Below are 13,440 nucleotides of genomic sequence, written 5' to 3' on the forward strand. Positions count from 1 at the left end.
CATACTCTGTCTGTTCTCGGTACTAATTATTAGCCCAATGTAACCAAAACCAAAACAAAACTAGTCTCTTGAGAAAATCTGTCACAGGTACAGTTTCACCAAGTGTATGGGTCTGTTTCAGGTATTGTTTGTATTGGTGACAAGACAGAACCTTCCTAGTTCCTATTTCCTTGTTGTATTGAGGTAAGGCTAGAGACAGAGCAACTGGGGACCAAAAGGAAATTAAAAAAAAAAAAATAATAAAAACGAAAATAAAAAGGAAAAAAGCAGATGATGGAAGACATATAGCAAGAATAAGTAGATATGGTACTTAGGTACGTAGTACGACAGTTACTTTCTTTGCACTTGATTATTGGTTTGAAACGAATTATATTTGGTGGTGCATGATACCGGTGGTTTCATGCCGATCACAGTCTATCTACTCCGTACTTTTTGTGTAATAATGTGAGATATATATACACTACGACGAGCCAAGGATAGTGGTTAAGGAACGAAAGAAAATACTATGCATTTGGTAAAAAAAACCATGAGATCGGGTAATGTAAGTAAAAATCAATCAATCAATTGACATGGCATGCCCAGAAAAAGAAAAATTAAATCAAGCAGTTGGCGGTGGGGGGGGGGGAGGCAAAGAGCTTTAACTACAACCTCATGGTGTGAAGAACCCCCGATATCTATCTCTCTCTCTCTCACCTCGCAAAAGTTCATACCTCATCAACTAAAAGAACTAAAAGACGTAGTAGGAACAGTATGGAGGTAGAAAATAAAAGAAGAATCGTACCGGGTTTGAGGCTAAGGAAGGAGACAAAAAAGGTACTATGCGAACATGAAGATGGGGAGGCGGGGCGGAAAAGTGTTTGTAGGTGGATGAGAGTTGTGTGTTTATACAACACAAGGATGAAAGAGAGAGAGAAAAAAGAGAAAAGAGGAAGGTTGACTCATATCACACGCCCTTTCATCAAACATCCAAAGAACTTTTTCATGTCATCATGCGATTTACTGGCCACCCTGCTGCTGCTTCCATCTGGGCACCCACTTGCCAGCGGCAGGCTTGGACTCCTCGGTCTTGTCGGAGCTGGAGCCGGGGGTCTGCGTGCGGGAGGGGGGCTGGGAAGAGCCGGCCTCACGCATGGCACGGGGAACGTAGCGCTCCGTGGAAGGAGCAGGAGCAGCACGCTCGGGAGCAGCAGGGGTAGCACTGGCACCCGAGCGCAGGTGAGGAGGCACGTAGCCTCTGCGCACGGGAGCGGGCTCCTCGCGGGCAGGCTCGGGAGCAGCACGCTCAGGAGCAGCAGCAGGAGCGCCACCAGTAGCCTCCTTGGCAGCCTGGCGCTCTCTCCAGCTGGGACCACCACCAGTGCGAGGAGCCAGGTTGAGACGAGGAGCAATGCGTTCCGTAGGAGCAGCACGCTCGGGAGCCGGCGCAGCCTCGCGCTCAACACCACCAGTCCGGCGAGCGGCACGGCGAGCTTCGGCTTCCTCTTCACGCTGCTTCTGCTTGATAGCAAGTTCATCAAGTCTCCTGTAAGGCGGGTTAGCAATTAGTGGTCTTTGACGAATTGGGCGACGGTGGATACTGACTTTCTCTCTTCCTCACGCTTGGCCTTCTCCTCAGCCAGGACACGGCGGCGCTCCTCCTCCTTGGCGGTTCTCTCCTCCTCCTCGCGACGAATGCGCTCCTCCTCTTCCTTGCGGCGGCGCTCTTCCTCCTCACGCTCGGCCCGCTCACGGCGTCTGCGCTCCTGGACCTCCTTGATACGCTGCTTCTTCTTGGCCTCGAAGTCACGCTCAGCAGCCTTGCGGCGCTTCTCGAACTCCTCGTGGCGCTTCTCGGACACCTCCTTGCGGAAGCTGTTGAACTGGGGCACCAGACGGCTGAGACGGTGCTTGAGGGCAACGGCCTCCTTGTGCTTGTCCTCGGCCTCCTTGAGGGCCTCGGCCTTGGTGGCCTCGTAGATCTCCATGTCGCGCTGCTTCTGCTTCTCGTAGTCCTCGGGGATGTGCTTCAGTTCCTCACGACGGAAGGCACGCTCCAGGTGGTCAATGCGCTTGGCGGTGGTGCGGATGCGGTCGTTAAGCTCGTTCTTCTCCTTCTCCAGCTGAGCCAGCTTCATGGCACGGAGGCGGTTGGCATCGAGCTCGTTCAGGTCAAGCTCGCTGATGTCAATGCCCTTGACGCCAGTCTTGAGCTCCTCCAGCTGCTTCTTCAGCTCCTGCTGGCGGATGCGGTCCTGCTCATCCTTGATGCGCTTCTTCTCACGCTCGCGGTGCTCATCCGCCAGACGCTGCTTCTCGGCTTCCTGAAGCTGCTGGGTGCGGATGCGCTTGCGAGTCTCCTCCTCGCGCTGCTTGCGCTGCAGAGCATCGGTGGCGGCCTCCTTCTTCTTCTCGATGATGACGCGGCGAGCCAGAGTCTCCTCGTGCTCCTTGGCGGCACCAGCCTCGGCGCGGGCAAGGGCGGCACGCTTGGCCTGCAGGCGGGCCTCGTTGTACGACGGGTCGACGTACATGCAAGTCACATGCAGGGTCTTGGCCAGGCGGGTGAGCTGCAGGCGGGCAATCTCAGCGGGAGTGTTCTGCAGGCGCTGGACGGAGCCAACCTCGCTCTCGGCGGAGCCGGCGGCGCTGCCAGGGTGCAGGGCCTTAGCGGAGGAGAAGACGTCGGTGTCGAAGGTGAGGACACCAGAGATGTGGTCGACACGGATGGCGAGGTCGCCCTTCTTGCAGCCGTTCATGATGAACTTCTCGATCATGGAGGGGGTGATCTGGAAGGGGTCGGGGAATTGAGCCAGCTCGTAGACGAACTTGAGCTCAACGGACTCGTAGACCTGAGACAGCTGCTGGAAGAGACGGGTCAGGATGACCTGCTGCAGAGGCAGGACGTACTTCTCCATCTCAGGGTCGGCACCGATCTGCTTGAGGATGGGGGTGATCTTCTTGCAGATGGACAGGGGGTGGAAGTCCACCTCGAGGATGTTGTAGAGGTCACGGATCTCGGGGCGGGCGCGCTTGAGCAGGCCCTTGTTGAGGGCATCCTTGAACAGCACCGCACGAGTGGGGGGAGAGGCCATACCCAGCAGGTTGGTGAGACGGGTGTTCTTGTTCTTGCGGACCTCATCCACATCGACCAGGGCACCGCGGGAGCGGGAAGTGCTGATGACGGGGATGGAGAGGGCGGACAGCAGGACGAAGGAGGCGGCCTTGGTCATGTCGGCCTCGGTGACGGAGGGGTTCTCCTTCTTGGTACCCTGGCCAGCAGCCAGAGTGGCGGCGGACTGGCGGAGAAGGTTGTAGTAACGGCTGAAGGCCGCGGCGTGGAAGAGGTAGTTCTCGCTGACCAGGAAGATACGGGCCAGCTTCTCGTAGTAGTTGGCCATCATGACGTTCTTGGCGGGACGCTTGCTGAGGCTGAGGAGGGTGTGGATGTCCTCAATGCTGCGGAAGGCCTCCTGCCACAGCTCCAGCTCGACGGCAACGTTCAGCTGCTGGAAACGGGTGTCCAGGTGGCGCTGGAGGGTATCCGGGTCGCTGAGGTTGATGGCGTGCATCTGAGCGGAGTACTTGGCGGCATTCTGGACGTGGTTGCGGAGCAGCTCGCACAGACGGCGGAACTCGGTCTTGCGGGTGTACTTGAGACAGAACTGGAAGGCCTGCAGGGCGGTGGTCTGGTACATAACCTCAAGGCGGGCATTGTTCTTGAGGATTTCGAGCACGGTGCGGTAGGTCTCCCAGAGGAACTTGAGCCAGGGAGTGACAACAGCACGGTCCGTGCGGTCGCGGGACTGCTCACCGGAGACGGTGGCGAGCAGGATGGTCTCGGGGGTCTCGATGGCTTCCAGATCCTCAACGTTGGAAGAAGGGGCAGCGGACTCGAGAGAAGACTGGATCTCATCGGCCTTGGCCTGAGCCTCGGTGACCTTCTTCTCGGCGAGTTCGATGAACTTCTTGAGAACAACCTATACCGGTGAAGGGTTAGATACTGCAGTTGGGGGAGGGATGTAGTGTATGAAAGGGGAGGAAAAAAAAAGAAAAATCCTCCTACCTCGATCGTTCCGACGTTGGTGTTCTGGGCGATGTTCTTGTACTGGTAGAGACCATCCTTGGCGGCCTTGCCCTTGCGAAGATCGACACAGAGCTCGACGAAGAGGAGCATCACCGGCTCCAGAGAGGCGATGGGGCTGCTGCGCGTCCGCTTGGAGGTGACATGTTCGTGAAGGACGTTGAGGGCGGCGGGGGCCTGACCCACGGCGATGAGTTCCTGAGCCCTCTGAGGACAAGATACCGGTCAGCATGAATTTTTCCATCACCACATGTTTCCTTTCCCATCCCACGACGTAACATTCCGACGATATAATCGAATAATAATCGGGGACAAGTAACCGGACTGGCGTACCTTGAGGACATTTTCAGGCTTGATGTGAGGCGGAGGCGGCATGGTGGGCGACGATAGCGGCTGGGATAAGCGATCACAATATGGTGGATGAAGACGACGATGCTATCCTTCGACTGGGAGAAGGGTCGAAAGGGAAGAAAAGGCACGTCGGATCGCACAACGACAGGCGGGCAGCAGGGAGTCGAGGGCGTAAGGAGGAGCCTGAAGATAGAAAGGCTGCCACGCGACGGTCGGCGAGAAAGACCCAGACAAGAGAACGTCAGGCAGTCAATCTTGTTGAGAAAGACAGACAAGGGCAACTCTCTCTCTTCTCTCTCTTCTCGCTCTCTGACTCTCTCGTTGTGCGAACCGCGAAAATTCCGGCCGCCGGCGTTCCCACTTTGGGTTAAGCGATGCGGGTCACGTGTTTATCCCCGTGTTTTATGGCTTGGGATTGCAGGGAATTGTCCCCATGGGAATGATTTATTGTACACATATAGTTATTTCTTATCCATTCATTCCATTCATTCCATTGAAGACCTACCTTTATTCTGCAAATATTTCCACCATTTTGGAAATGGCTGTTCTCATTCCTCCCTCCTCTCCCGGATGGACTGTTGTTGTTTGGCCCGTTTGAGACGAGACGATCACTTGCAGTGAAATAAGAACATGTTGTCATGAACGCGTCCAAGCTTCTGAACTATGGACTAGTGTATCTAGATGGAAAATAAAATATACGATTGACAGGGTTTGCGACAAGCAAACAAGAGTGTTGCTGCTACTGTTGCTGTTGCTGCTGATGAAGGGGGCGGGAGTACTCGGTATAATTAGGAGCTTAGTAGTATGGGGATTGGGGAGGGAAGAGGAGAGACTGAGGGCAACAGTGCTCAGGGGATGAATTGATTGGATAGGATGGGGATCAAGCAGTGATCCATCCACGTGAGGCTGATGAGCCTCCTCCAGAAATAATCAATGCTACAACAAACAATTCATTTCATGGAAACTATATCTATAATAAGAATTAGAATAGCAAAAAGAGGGCTTCTGCATGAGGGAGGGTACAACCTGACGCAAAACGGAAAAACGCCTGCTAAACAGCCTTTTTTTGTGCTGACTGCATCCGAGCTATCCAGTCGAACTAAATCGACTAAACTGAACTAGTTGGCCAACTTCCTCTCCTCAACTCTCAGGGGGAGGGAAAGAAGAATTACGGAGTATGGATTCCAGTGGGAAATGAACGGATTGCCCCTGCGACTCACAGACCACCTCTTCTCTCTTCTCTCTCCCCGATTATACTGCTAGTTACTGCCAGTAATTCTGCTAACTAAACTCAACTAATACCAAGACTAAAGTTCCCATTTTCCCTCTCTATTTCCCTCTCTCTTTTCCCCCCCCCCCTCTTTTTTTTCCCTTTTTTCCCTTTTTCCTCCTCTGGTCCAGCAGTAGTCGTTCGCTTTCCTTTTTGCCCAGCCAAATCCTCCTGGTTCTTCCTGCTCTCCCTAATTCTATTCTTCTTCTTCCTCTTCTTCTTTCTACTCCTTCGTCTGATTCTTACTCACGTTCAATATATCGTGAAGTCGAGTTCAGCCTCTCCTCCTCCTCCTCCCCTCCCCCCCTTCCATTCATTCTTTAGAAATCAATTCCTCGGAGGAACCCCCCTCTTTCTCTCTTCTTCCCCCGGTCGCTGTTCCCACTTACATTCCCTCTTCCCTCCCTCCCTCCCTCCCTCATAATCGTCTCCATCCTCTCCCCCAAAGTTCCTCCTCATCCTCCTCCCACCTCTTCCCTCTCTCCCTCCCTTTTCGCGTTCGCCCGCCGTTCCCGCCCGGCTTTGCTTTTCCCCTTACTTTCCTGCCGGCTCGACGCGCAAAAAAAAAAAAAAAAAAGAACCTTAAGCTTGAGCCGCCCGACCGATCCTGCTGAATCCACCATCTTCCATCCAACACATCACATTGCTTCCTCTCCACCTCCACCTCCAGGCACATCCACCCCCAACGTCTCTTCCACTTCCGCTGCAACTGCTGCTGCTACTGCCGCCGCCGCCCGATCTCATCGTCGCGCTTACGTCTCCAACTTAATTCGATTAACTTCCCGGATTTCGCACGTTTCGTCCCCGCTCCAACCGTCGTTAAAATGCCTGCCTACGAGCTCCGATCGGGTGGTGATGTCAAGAACAAGAAGCAGAGTGTGGCCGATCTCAAGTACCGTCGTTTGACTGAGCTCAATGCTCGGTTGAAGGAGGACCTCGACCGGCCTCGTGTCAAGGTGTCCGAGGCTGCTCTGTCGTAAGTTTCCCCCGGCTGTCGTGCTCCGCCCCCCGTCCAGCCACCGCGTGATACTTACCCCATCGCGTTTTATCCAGGTTGATCAACTACTGCAACAACACGCGCGATTTCATGGTACCATCCGTATGGGGTCAGGTATGCGACATTCTTTCTCCACTTGCTTCGGGTTGTGCAGCAATGACAGCAGGTTACTGACGGTCGCGCAGGTCGACAAGCGTGAGGACCCATACGCCCCTCAGCAGCAGGGAGGATGCTGCACGGTCATGTAATGGTCTCATGACATTTCCACGTCTTTTGATTCGGACGGACTGAGGGTCGCCGTCAGTCCGTCGGCGCTTTTTATATCCCCTCTTGCGATGACAATTACTTTTTCTCACCACTTCTTTTTTTTAACTTCTCAACCCTTTCTTTTTCTTTCTATATCTAATTCTCTGTCACCATACCTTGGACCTATGGACAGCCCATCCGCCTTATTGCTCCGAATGGTGAGCATTGTCAGCGACAAAAAGAAAAGAGAGACCACGGAGAAGCGGATGCGAGGCTCTGGCCCTCGAGGGAGCGCGCTGGACCTGCATGAACTGGGAGGGACTGAGCGGTCGCACCATTGGACCAGTTCATGATCTGATTTTCACCTTGAAACGCGACATACGGCTCCCCGCGGGCTTCCAGTTACACCTTTTTTCTCTTTATTTTCTCATTTTGTGTTGGGCGTGAGAGTGTGCTCGACAGGAGTCATTTCCCTTCTAGTGATTTTATTGGACATCTTTCCTTTGTGTTAGCAGTGATATTGGAAACGGGATGGGGAAAACAAAATCGGACGCCCGGTTTGTAGTATAGATGGGCTAGTTAATATAGTTGAAGCAACTGCTCATACCTACACAGTATTTCAGATAAGCAGCGAAGTAAAGAAAAAGGCAGATCACAGAATGGATCATATGCAACAACCCGGACTTCGGAGAATACTTTTTAAAATTAATTGACACCTGCACTGGCCGTACATGAGACAGTTAAGTTAATTCTATACTATAGTTAACGTTTAGCCAAATCGTTATTTACTTAAGTAGTCAACTAGTTAACTCAGAGAACCCACCACCACCCACCCGCTGACATCATCCAATCATCCCCTCCAACTTAGCTACTACTAACTAATTACTCTTCACACAATTACTTACCCGTTCTTCTTTCACTACCATCCACCTAAACCTCACCACCAAAGATACAAAGCATCCGATAGAAAGAAAAGAAAAATGACTTCCCCCCTCCCACCCCTCACCCAACCCACAACCACAATTACCACAACCAAACCCAAGGGAACAAACAACATGCACAACCACCTCCCCCGCATCACCATCAAATACTGCACTCAATGTAAATGGTTACTGCGCGCTGCATACGTAAGTCACCCCAACCCTCATCCCCTAACTTCTATACATAATGCATACATACATACATACATACATATATTCTCTACACATACACATACTCCTAAAATAACTAATCATTTAACAATGGTATTAATTTGGAAACAGTTCGCCCAAGAACTCCTCTCCACATTCAGCACCCAACTCGGCGAAGTAGCTCTCGTTCCTGCGACGGGGGGTGTGTTTACTGTTACGATGTATCATTCTTCTTCTTCTTCTTCTACTACTACCTCTGGTTCTTCTACATCTACGGGTACAGCACAAGGTGAAGAGGTACCAGTAGCAGTAGCAGGAACTGGGAATGGGAATGGAAATGAGGAGGAGGAGGAGGTTGATGATATCACTGAGATAATTCTCTGGGATAGGAAGACGAATGGGGGTTTCCCTGGTATGTTAACATTCTCTTTCATTTATTTGTTTGTTTGTCAGGAGGGGTAGGGGTAGGATGCTAATCAGCTGCATATGCATATGTAGAAGTCAAAGTGTTGAAAAGTCTGGTGAGGAATGTCGTCGATCCCAGTAGGGATTTGGGACATACGGATCGGGCCTTGAGGGCTGCGAATGTGCCGGTGCAGAGTCAAGAAGGGGGTGAGATGAAGGTTGTGGGGAAGAGTGAGGAGCAGGGTTCTACTACTGCTACTACTACGAAAGAAGGCGACAGGTGTGAGGAGTGTCAGTGATCATCTACTCAACAATAGAATCATCATGTAAATGCAAACAAGCATATATGCTCAAGTCCATTTAAAAGGAATAAACCCATACAAAATATCAAGTACAGTCCTGCCTGAGCCACCTCCAGAACGCCAGTCCACGCCCCGTCTCTAGTTGCCCCGTCCTGCCCGCCTCTGTATGGTGACAAATGAAAATGAAATGGTCAATGTGTAAAATGGATAATGTGAAGTGAAAGAAGAGAGAAAAGATCGGAAGAAGAGGAAGAAAGAAAGAAAGAAAGAAAGAGTATCGAAGTAAAGTGCCATGCCAGCCAGACCAGCGCAATGTCTGGCTGTGCATCATCGTCAAAAGCTCAGATATAGCTATATCCACCGAGCCGGTCGTCAAATCATGCAATTCCATCATAAAATCCAGAGTCGTCACCAGAATGTTTCCCATTCATATGTGCCCATGTAATCCCAACCCTCGTTTTGCTCACTCGCGAAAATCCAACCCGCCAGGAACACCGTGAATCATCCCAAACGAGAAAACAAGAGAAAACTGAAATCCAATTCAACTTTCGGGGCCATCACGTCTCCCCGCTCAGCTCGTGCTGATGCGAGTGATGTGTGCGCCGCTTCCAGAACGCCAACCGCAGTCGGCTTCGTCGCTTCGGCAGCTTGCGCGGTGGTGCGTGCTCCTTGGACCCGTGCTCGTCCCACCGGGGCCCACGCCCATCGTTTTTCATGCTTCCAGTCGTCGTCGTCGATTGTGCCGAGCTGCTCGTTCCATTCCCCACCGGCGACGTCACCTTGGCAGCATCGTAATTGTGCGGATCGGAAGCCCGGCGAGTGCTCGGGTATGCAGCGCTGACCTGTGGGTGGTTCGATGTGGCCGGTCGCGTGTACGCCCGGTCCCATTCGCCGTCACTCCGACTGATGCTTTCGCGGGGGAAGCCCTTGTCATCGCTGTCCACGCTGAGGAAACTAGTGGCATTCGTAGACGGAGAGATCGGTGTCATGTTGTTGCTGTAGGTGCTGACGCTGTGCGTGCGAGTGCAACTGTTCCGCTGTGAATTCGAGGGCCCCGATGTGCGTCCCGACGAGGCTGTATTCGCGTGCTGGCGTCGACCATTAGGCGGCCCATGTCGCGAGCTACTCGGTCTCCCTTCCACGGAGCTGTTACGAGCACTGGAGCGACCCGACGTGTCGCCGTTGCCTGCAGCAGAGCCATTGGCAAACAGGACAGCCGCCAGAACGGTGGGGTCACTCGAAGCACGAATTGCGTCGGAGCAACCGTCCATATTGTCGCTCAGACGAGCAGAAGGCGTGCTGGCCTGCCCCTCAGGGATAACCCCAGAAGATCTGCGAGAGGCTGCCTCATCTGGCGATGGCATCGAACACCCGGTGATGTCCATAGACGGGCCCGGCGTGTCCGGCGAAACAACGGGACTAATAGTGTTCTCATTATAGTCGCTAGGCGCATCGTCCGAGCCCAGCGGGGTAGGAGCGGTACCAAAGTAATCATCTGGGGTTGACCGCCGACTCGCAGGTTCACTGGTCGGAAGGGCTGGTTTGATGGGGGTTTTCGGACTATTGATGGCTAGCGGCGCGTGGAGGCCCCTCAAACTTGGGATGGGACTCTGAGTGCGGGGCGACACCAAGTCGTCCGGACGAAGATCAGTCTGCAAGGTTTGCCGATTCTTCTCCATGTCGGCGAGAAAATGCCATTTCGACTGGTTGCTGCGGATGTGCTCGACCGTGAACTTCAGGTCGGGCAGAATGTCGGACACGCCCTCGAACAGCGGCAAAGCGAAAATCGACATGAATCCAATCTGGCCGGTGGCGAGCTTGTAAATATTCCCTAATTCCGGTGGGCCGCCGAATAGTGCAGTCTCCATCCCAACCTCCTTCTCCATCTCGCCCTGATTGGCGAATTCCTCCTGCAGGATCTGGGTCCACTTCTCCGCAACATCCCACGGGCGCGCCACGTTACTGATATCAGCGCATTTGATCAGCAGCCCACACAGCAGTGTCTTATAAAGCTCCAAGTCTTGGGGCTTCCACCCATCCACAGTCCGGTTGTTTTCGTGGAACTTTTCCTGGAGCGACCCCAGCCGTTCCATGAATTTCTGGTGCACTCCCATGTCCGTGGCGAGAATAGAGCTGATCAGAAGCTTGCGAAGTTGTCGATCCTTGAATGCGGTCGGCCAGTAGCGGCGCAGGATCTGGGAGAAGGCAGCACAGTGGAATGCCTCTAAGACTGAATTGTCGTTGTATAGTTGTGCCAGCGGGGCATTCAGCTTGACCAGGAAGAAGTTGTTCACGCCCGGATGGCCGACGTCGTGGCCAATGGCGGAGATCAGAAGGGTAAGGGTATCGAACGGAGTGAGGAGGGATGCGATCGGACATTTGTCGCCGACCGTCGGGCTATTAGGCCCATAGGGGGGAAGAGCGCCGATGTGCAATAGGAAGCAGAAGACCGATTGCAACACATCGATCGCGTGTCGGAAGTTATGGTAGAGAACGAACGAATTGTATGAGGCGCGACAGGCGAGAAGAAACGTGCGGAGTTCACCTAGGAAAGGGAGTCCCGTCGTCAGTTGACCTACACTAAACCAATTTATGCGGCAATTTACTTACCTGGTGTCAGCTGCCACTGCTCCAGTTCCGGGTACTGCAAAGCATGCTGCAGCATTTCGAATGCAGCCAAGACCAATTCATCGTCCGAAAACTCATGGGCGGTAAAACCCCATTGTGCAATGTGTTCTCTTACAAAATCCGCGCGGTCCGGACGAACGTCCAGTTCCCGGTCCTGGAACTCCTCAATAACCTCTTCGGGATTGCAGATGCCTCGCATGAGCTTGGAGACCATGGCTTCTCGAAGATACGCATAGGGCTGCTCGTCATTGACGCCCACCCACGAGTGTTTCCGCAATTTCTTTCGGGAGAGGAAGCGCGACTGTTCCCGGAGAGCCGTTTTACGAGTCCGGTACGCCTGGACAACCAGAGCTTGAGCTCTACAGCTATCCAACGGGGTTACTAACACGTCCACGGCACCAGCATCCAGGCACTTGGAGATATGCTGAGGATCCGGGAAAGACGGAATACGGGGTTGGTCGGCCGGGGAGGCGCTAGTGGGGTCGGCGAAGGGAGGGCGCAGAACAGCGACCGGAACGATCACGTTGGGGCCATCTTGAACCTGGATGTCCGCGGACAACCCTGACAGCAACTTCAGGTCGTACGCCCCTTCCCATTGTGAGGTGAATGTAAAACCGCGACGCAGGGACGCCGGCGACGGAGGCGATACATCGGGCCACGAACCACGGCTCGCTCGGCGGCGCTGCAGAGCGGCCTCCTCGCCGTGTATATCAATGTCGAAGAAAACGAAGATAGGTGTGCAGCGACTCTGAGCCCCGTCGCTTATCTCTGCTAACTTGTTTGCGATAGCGGTGCCGACCTGACAGAGATAGATGCGTTTACAAACTCCTAACAGAACTTGAATGTCGGCCGACAACGATTCCGGTTCCTCGATTGTTCCCGAATCCGACTCCGCGCCTGCCGGTGCCTCCGGAGTACCTTGATACACCCAGCGTTCTGATCGGACACGGTGGTCGATATAAATTGCAGAGCATTCGATGCCATCCATGGTGTCGGTTGGATTTGAAACACCCATCATCTAGGGGGGTCTCCACTCCGGAATGTCAAGTCTCAGGACAATAACAGATGTGAGAGGAGAATATATAACAGCCTAGCCGGTCCGAACTCGGGTTCATATGGTTGATGGATATAGTAGTACAGGTGGTGTGGGAGGGTCGAGAAATCTCAAGGAGGAACGAACGGCCGGTACACGGTACAAAGAGGAGCGAAGGAGCGTTGAGAAAGTCGAAGTGAAAAAGGAGAGACTTGCGATCGGTGACGTTATACAGTTGGGTTCTAGATTGGTTTCTAGACTGGGTCAGCGAGGGTCAGAGACTGGACGCAACGGTCTGCAGAATATGCGAGCGCCGACAGGAGCAGGCGACAAAAAGAGAAAGAAGAGTGTGCAGCGACCAGCGAAGCAGATGAGCGACGGCGACAAGCCGCCGTCGAGGGGGGTGCGCGCAGTTGAACAATGAGTTTGTTGGCTGCAGCTGTCCAGCAGGAGAATGAGCGATAATCCTTCGACCCTGTGGGGGGGGTGAGAGGAATGATGGTAACGTGCAGGACCAGCCAAAACCCATTCTGAGACAACCGGGTTCTTTTGCACCGGCACCGCATGCACGCCTCCAGACGGCGGTTGGCTGCGATCGCCACACCTGCATACACAGGCAGTTGCCCACGCAAACACACAGGATTGTTTCACTCACAGGTGTGGAAGAGAGTCGACAGAGGTAAGAAGGAAATTTAAAAAGGCGAAGAGAATGGTAGGAATTCGGTCAATGGTGAGAGAGGTGGGAGTGGTAGTAGTGGTGGTGTGAAGTGGTGAAGGTGGTTGTGGTGGTGGTGTGTAGTCAGTTCGTCACCCACGGGGGGGAGGAAGATGGCGCCCGAGTGAAATCGACCCAACGGGGGAAGACAGAGAGATCGCGACACATGCGAGAATTCGGCTAGATTAAAGCGATGAAATTCGCGACCCAGAGAGAACCAAAGACTTAGGGCGTCATGGTGGGCCACCGTGAAGACCAGACGGAGAAAAGATGACACGAGACTTTGAGGAAAGAAGAAGGGTG

General features: G+C 53.4%; 5 protein-coding genes across 5 annotated transcripts; 2 read left to right on the top strand and 3 right to left on the bottom strand.

Annotated features, from left to right (window-relative positions):
• Positions 1-513: 513 nt before the first annotated feature.
• On the bottom strand, positions 514-4,723 carry tif32 (putative eukaryotic translation initiation factor 3 subunit EifCa). The gene is made up of 4 exons (XM_025685734.1): positions 4,394-4,723; positions 4,043-4,267; positions 1,582-3,956; positions 514-1,522 (listed from the first exon to the last, which is right to left on the bottom strand). Exons 1-4 carry the CDS (start codon positions 4,433-4,435, stop codon positions 997-999), a joined length of 3,168 nt encoding a protein of 1,055 aa, XP_025534419.1. The 5' UTR covers positions 4,436-4,723; the 3' UTR covers positions 514-996.
• Positions 4,724-6,505: 1,782 nt separating this feature from the next.
• Positions 6,506-6,926, top strand: BO79DRAFT_160530 (guanine nucleotide-binding protein subunit gamma; the record flags this gene model as incomplete). The annotated part of the gene is made up of 3 exons (XM_025678991.1): positions 6,506-6,657; positions 6,735-6,792; positions 6,864-6,926. The coding sequence occupies 3 exons, from the start codon at positions 6,506-6,508 to the stop codon at positions 6,924-6,926; spliced, it is 273 nt and encodes a 90-aa protein (XP_025534420.1).
• A 1,053-nt stretch (positions 6,927-7,979) lies between these two features.
• Positions 7,980-8,758, top strand: BO79DRAFT_160631 (SelT/SelW/SelH family protein; the record flags this gene model as incomplete). Its single annotated transcript, XM_025678995.1, has 3 exons — positions 7,980-8,051; positions 8,187-8,466; positions 8,553-8,758. 3 exons carry the CDS (start codon positions 7,980-7,982, stop codon positions 8,756-8,758), a joined length of 558 nt encoding a protein of 185 aa, XP_025534421.1.
• Positions 8,759-11,323: 2,565 nt separating this feature from the next.
• pdeB (3',5'-cyclic-nucleotide phosphodiesterase PDE2) lies at positions 11,324-12,541 on the bottom strand. Its single transcript, XM_025689583.1, has one exon. The coding sequence runs from the start codon at positions 12,405-12,407 to the stop codon at positions 11,364-11,366; it is 1,044 nt and encodes a 347-aa protein (XP_025534422.1). The 5' UTR covers positions 12,408-12,541; the 3' UTR covers positions 11,324-11,363.
• Positions 12,433-13,118, bottom strand: BO79DRAFT_160543 (uncharacterized protein; the record flags this gene model as incomplete). Its single annotated transcript, XM_025678993.1, has 2 exons — positions 12,433-12,676; positions 13,078-13,118. Coding segments are annotated over 2 exons (285 nt in total), but the record flags the coding sequence as incomplete, so codon positions are not given.
• Positions 13,119-13,440: the final 322 nt, after the last annotated feature.

Source organism: Aspergillus costaricaensis (assembly GCF_003184835.1).
Source record: "Aspergillus costaricaensis CBS 115574 unplaced genomic scaffold BO79scaffold_53, whole genome shotgun sequence".
NCBI lineage: Eukaryota > Fungi > Ascomycota > Eurotiomycetes > Eurotiales > Aspergillaceae > Aspergillus > Aspergillus costaricensis.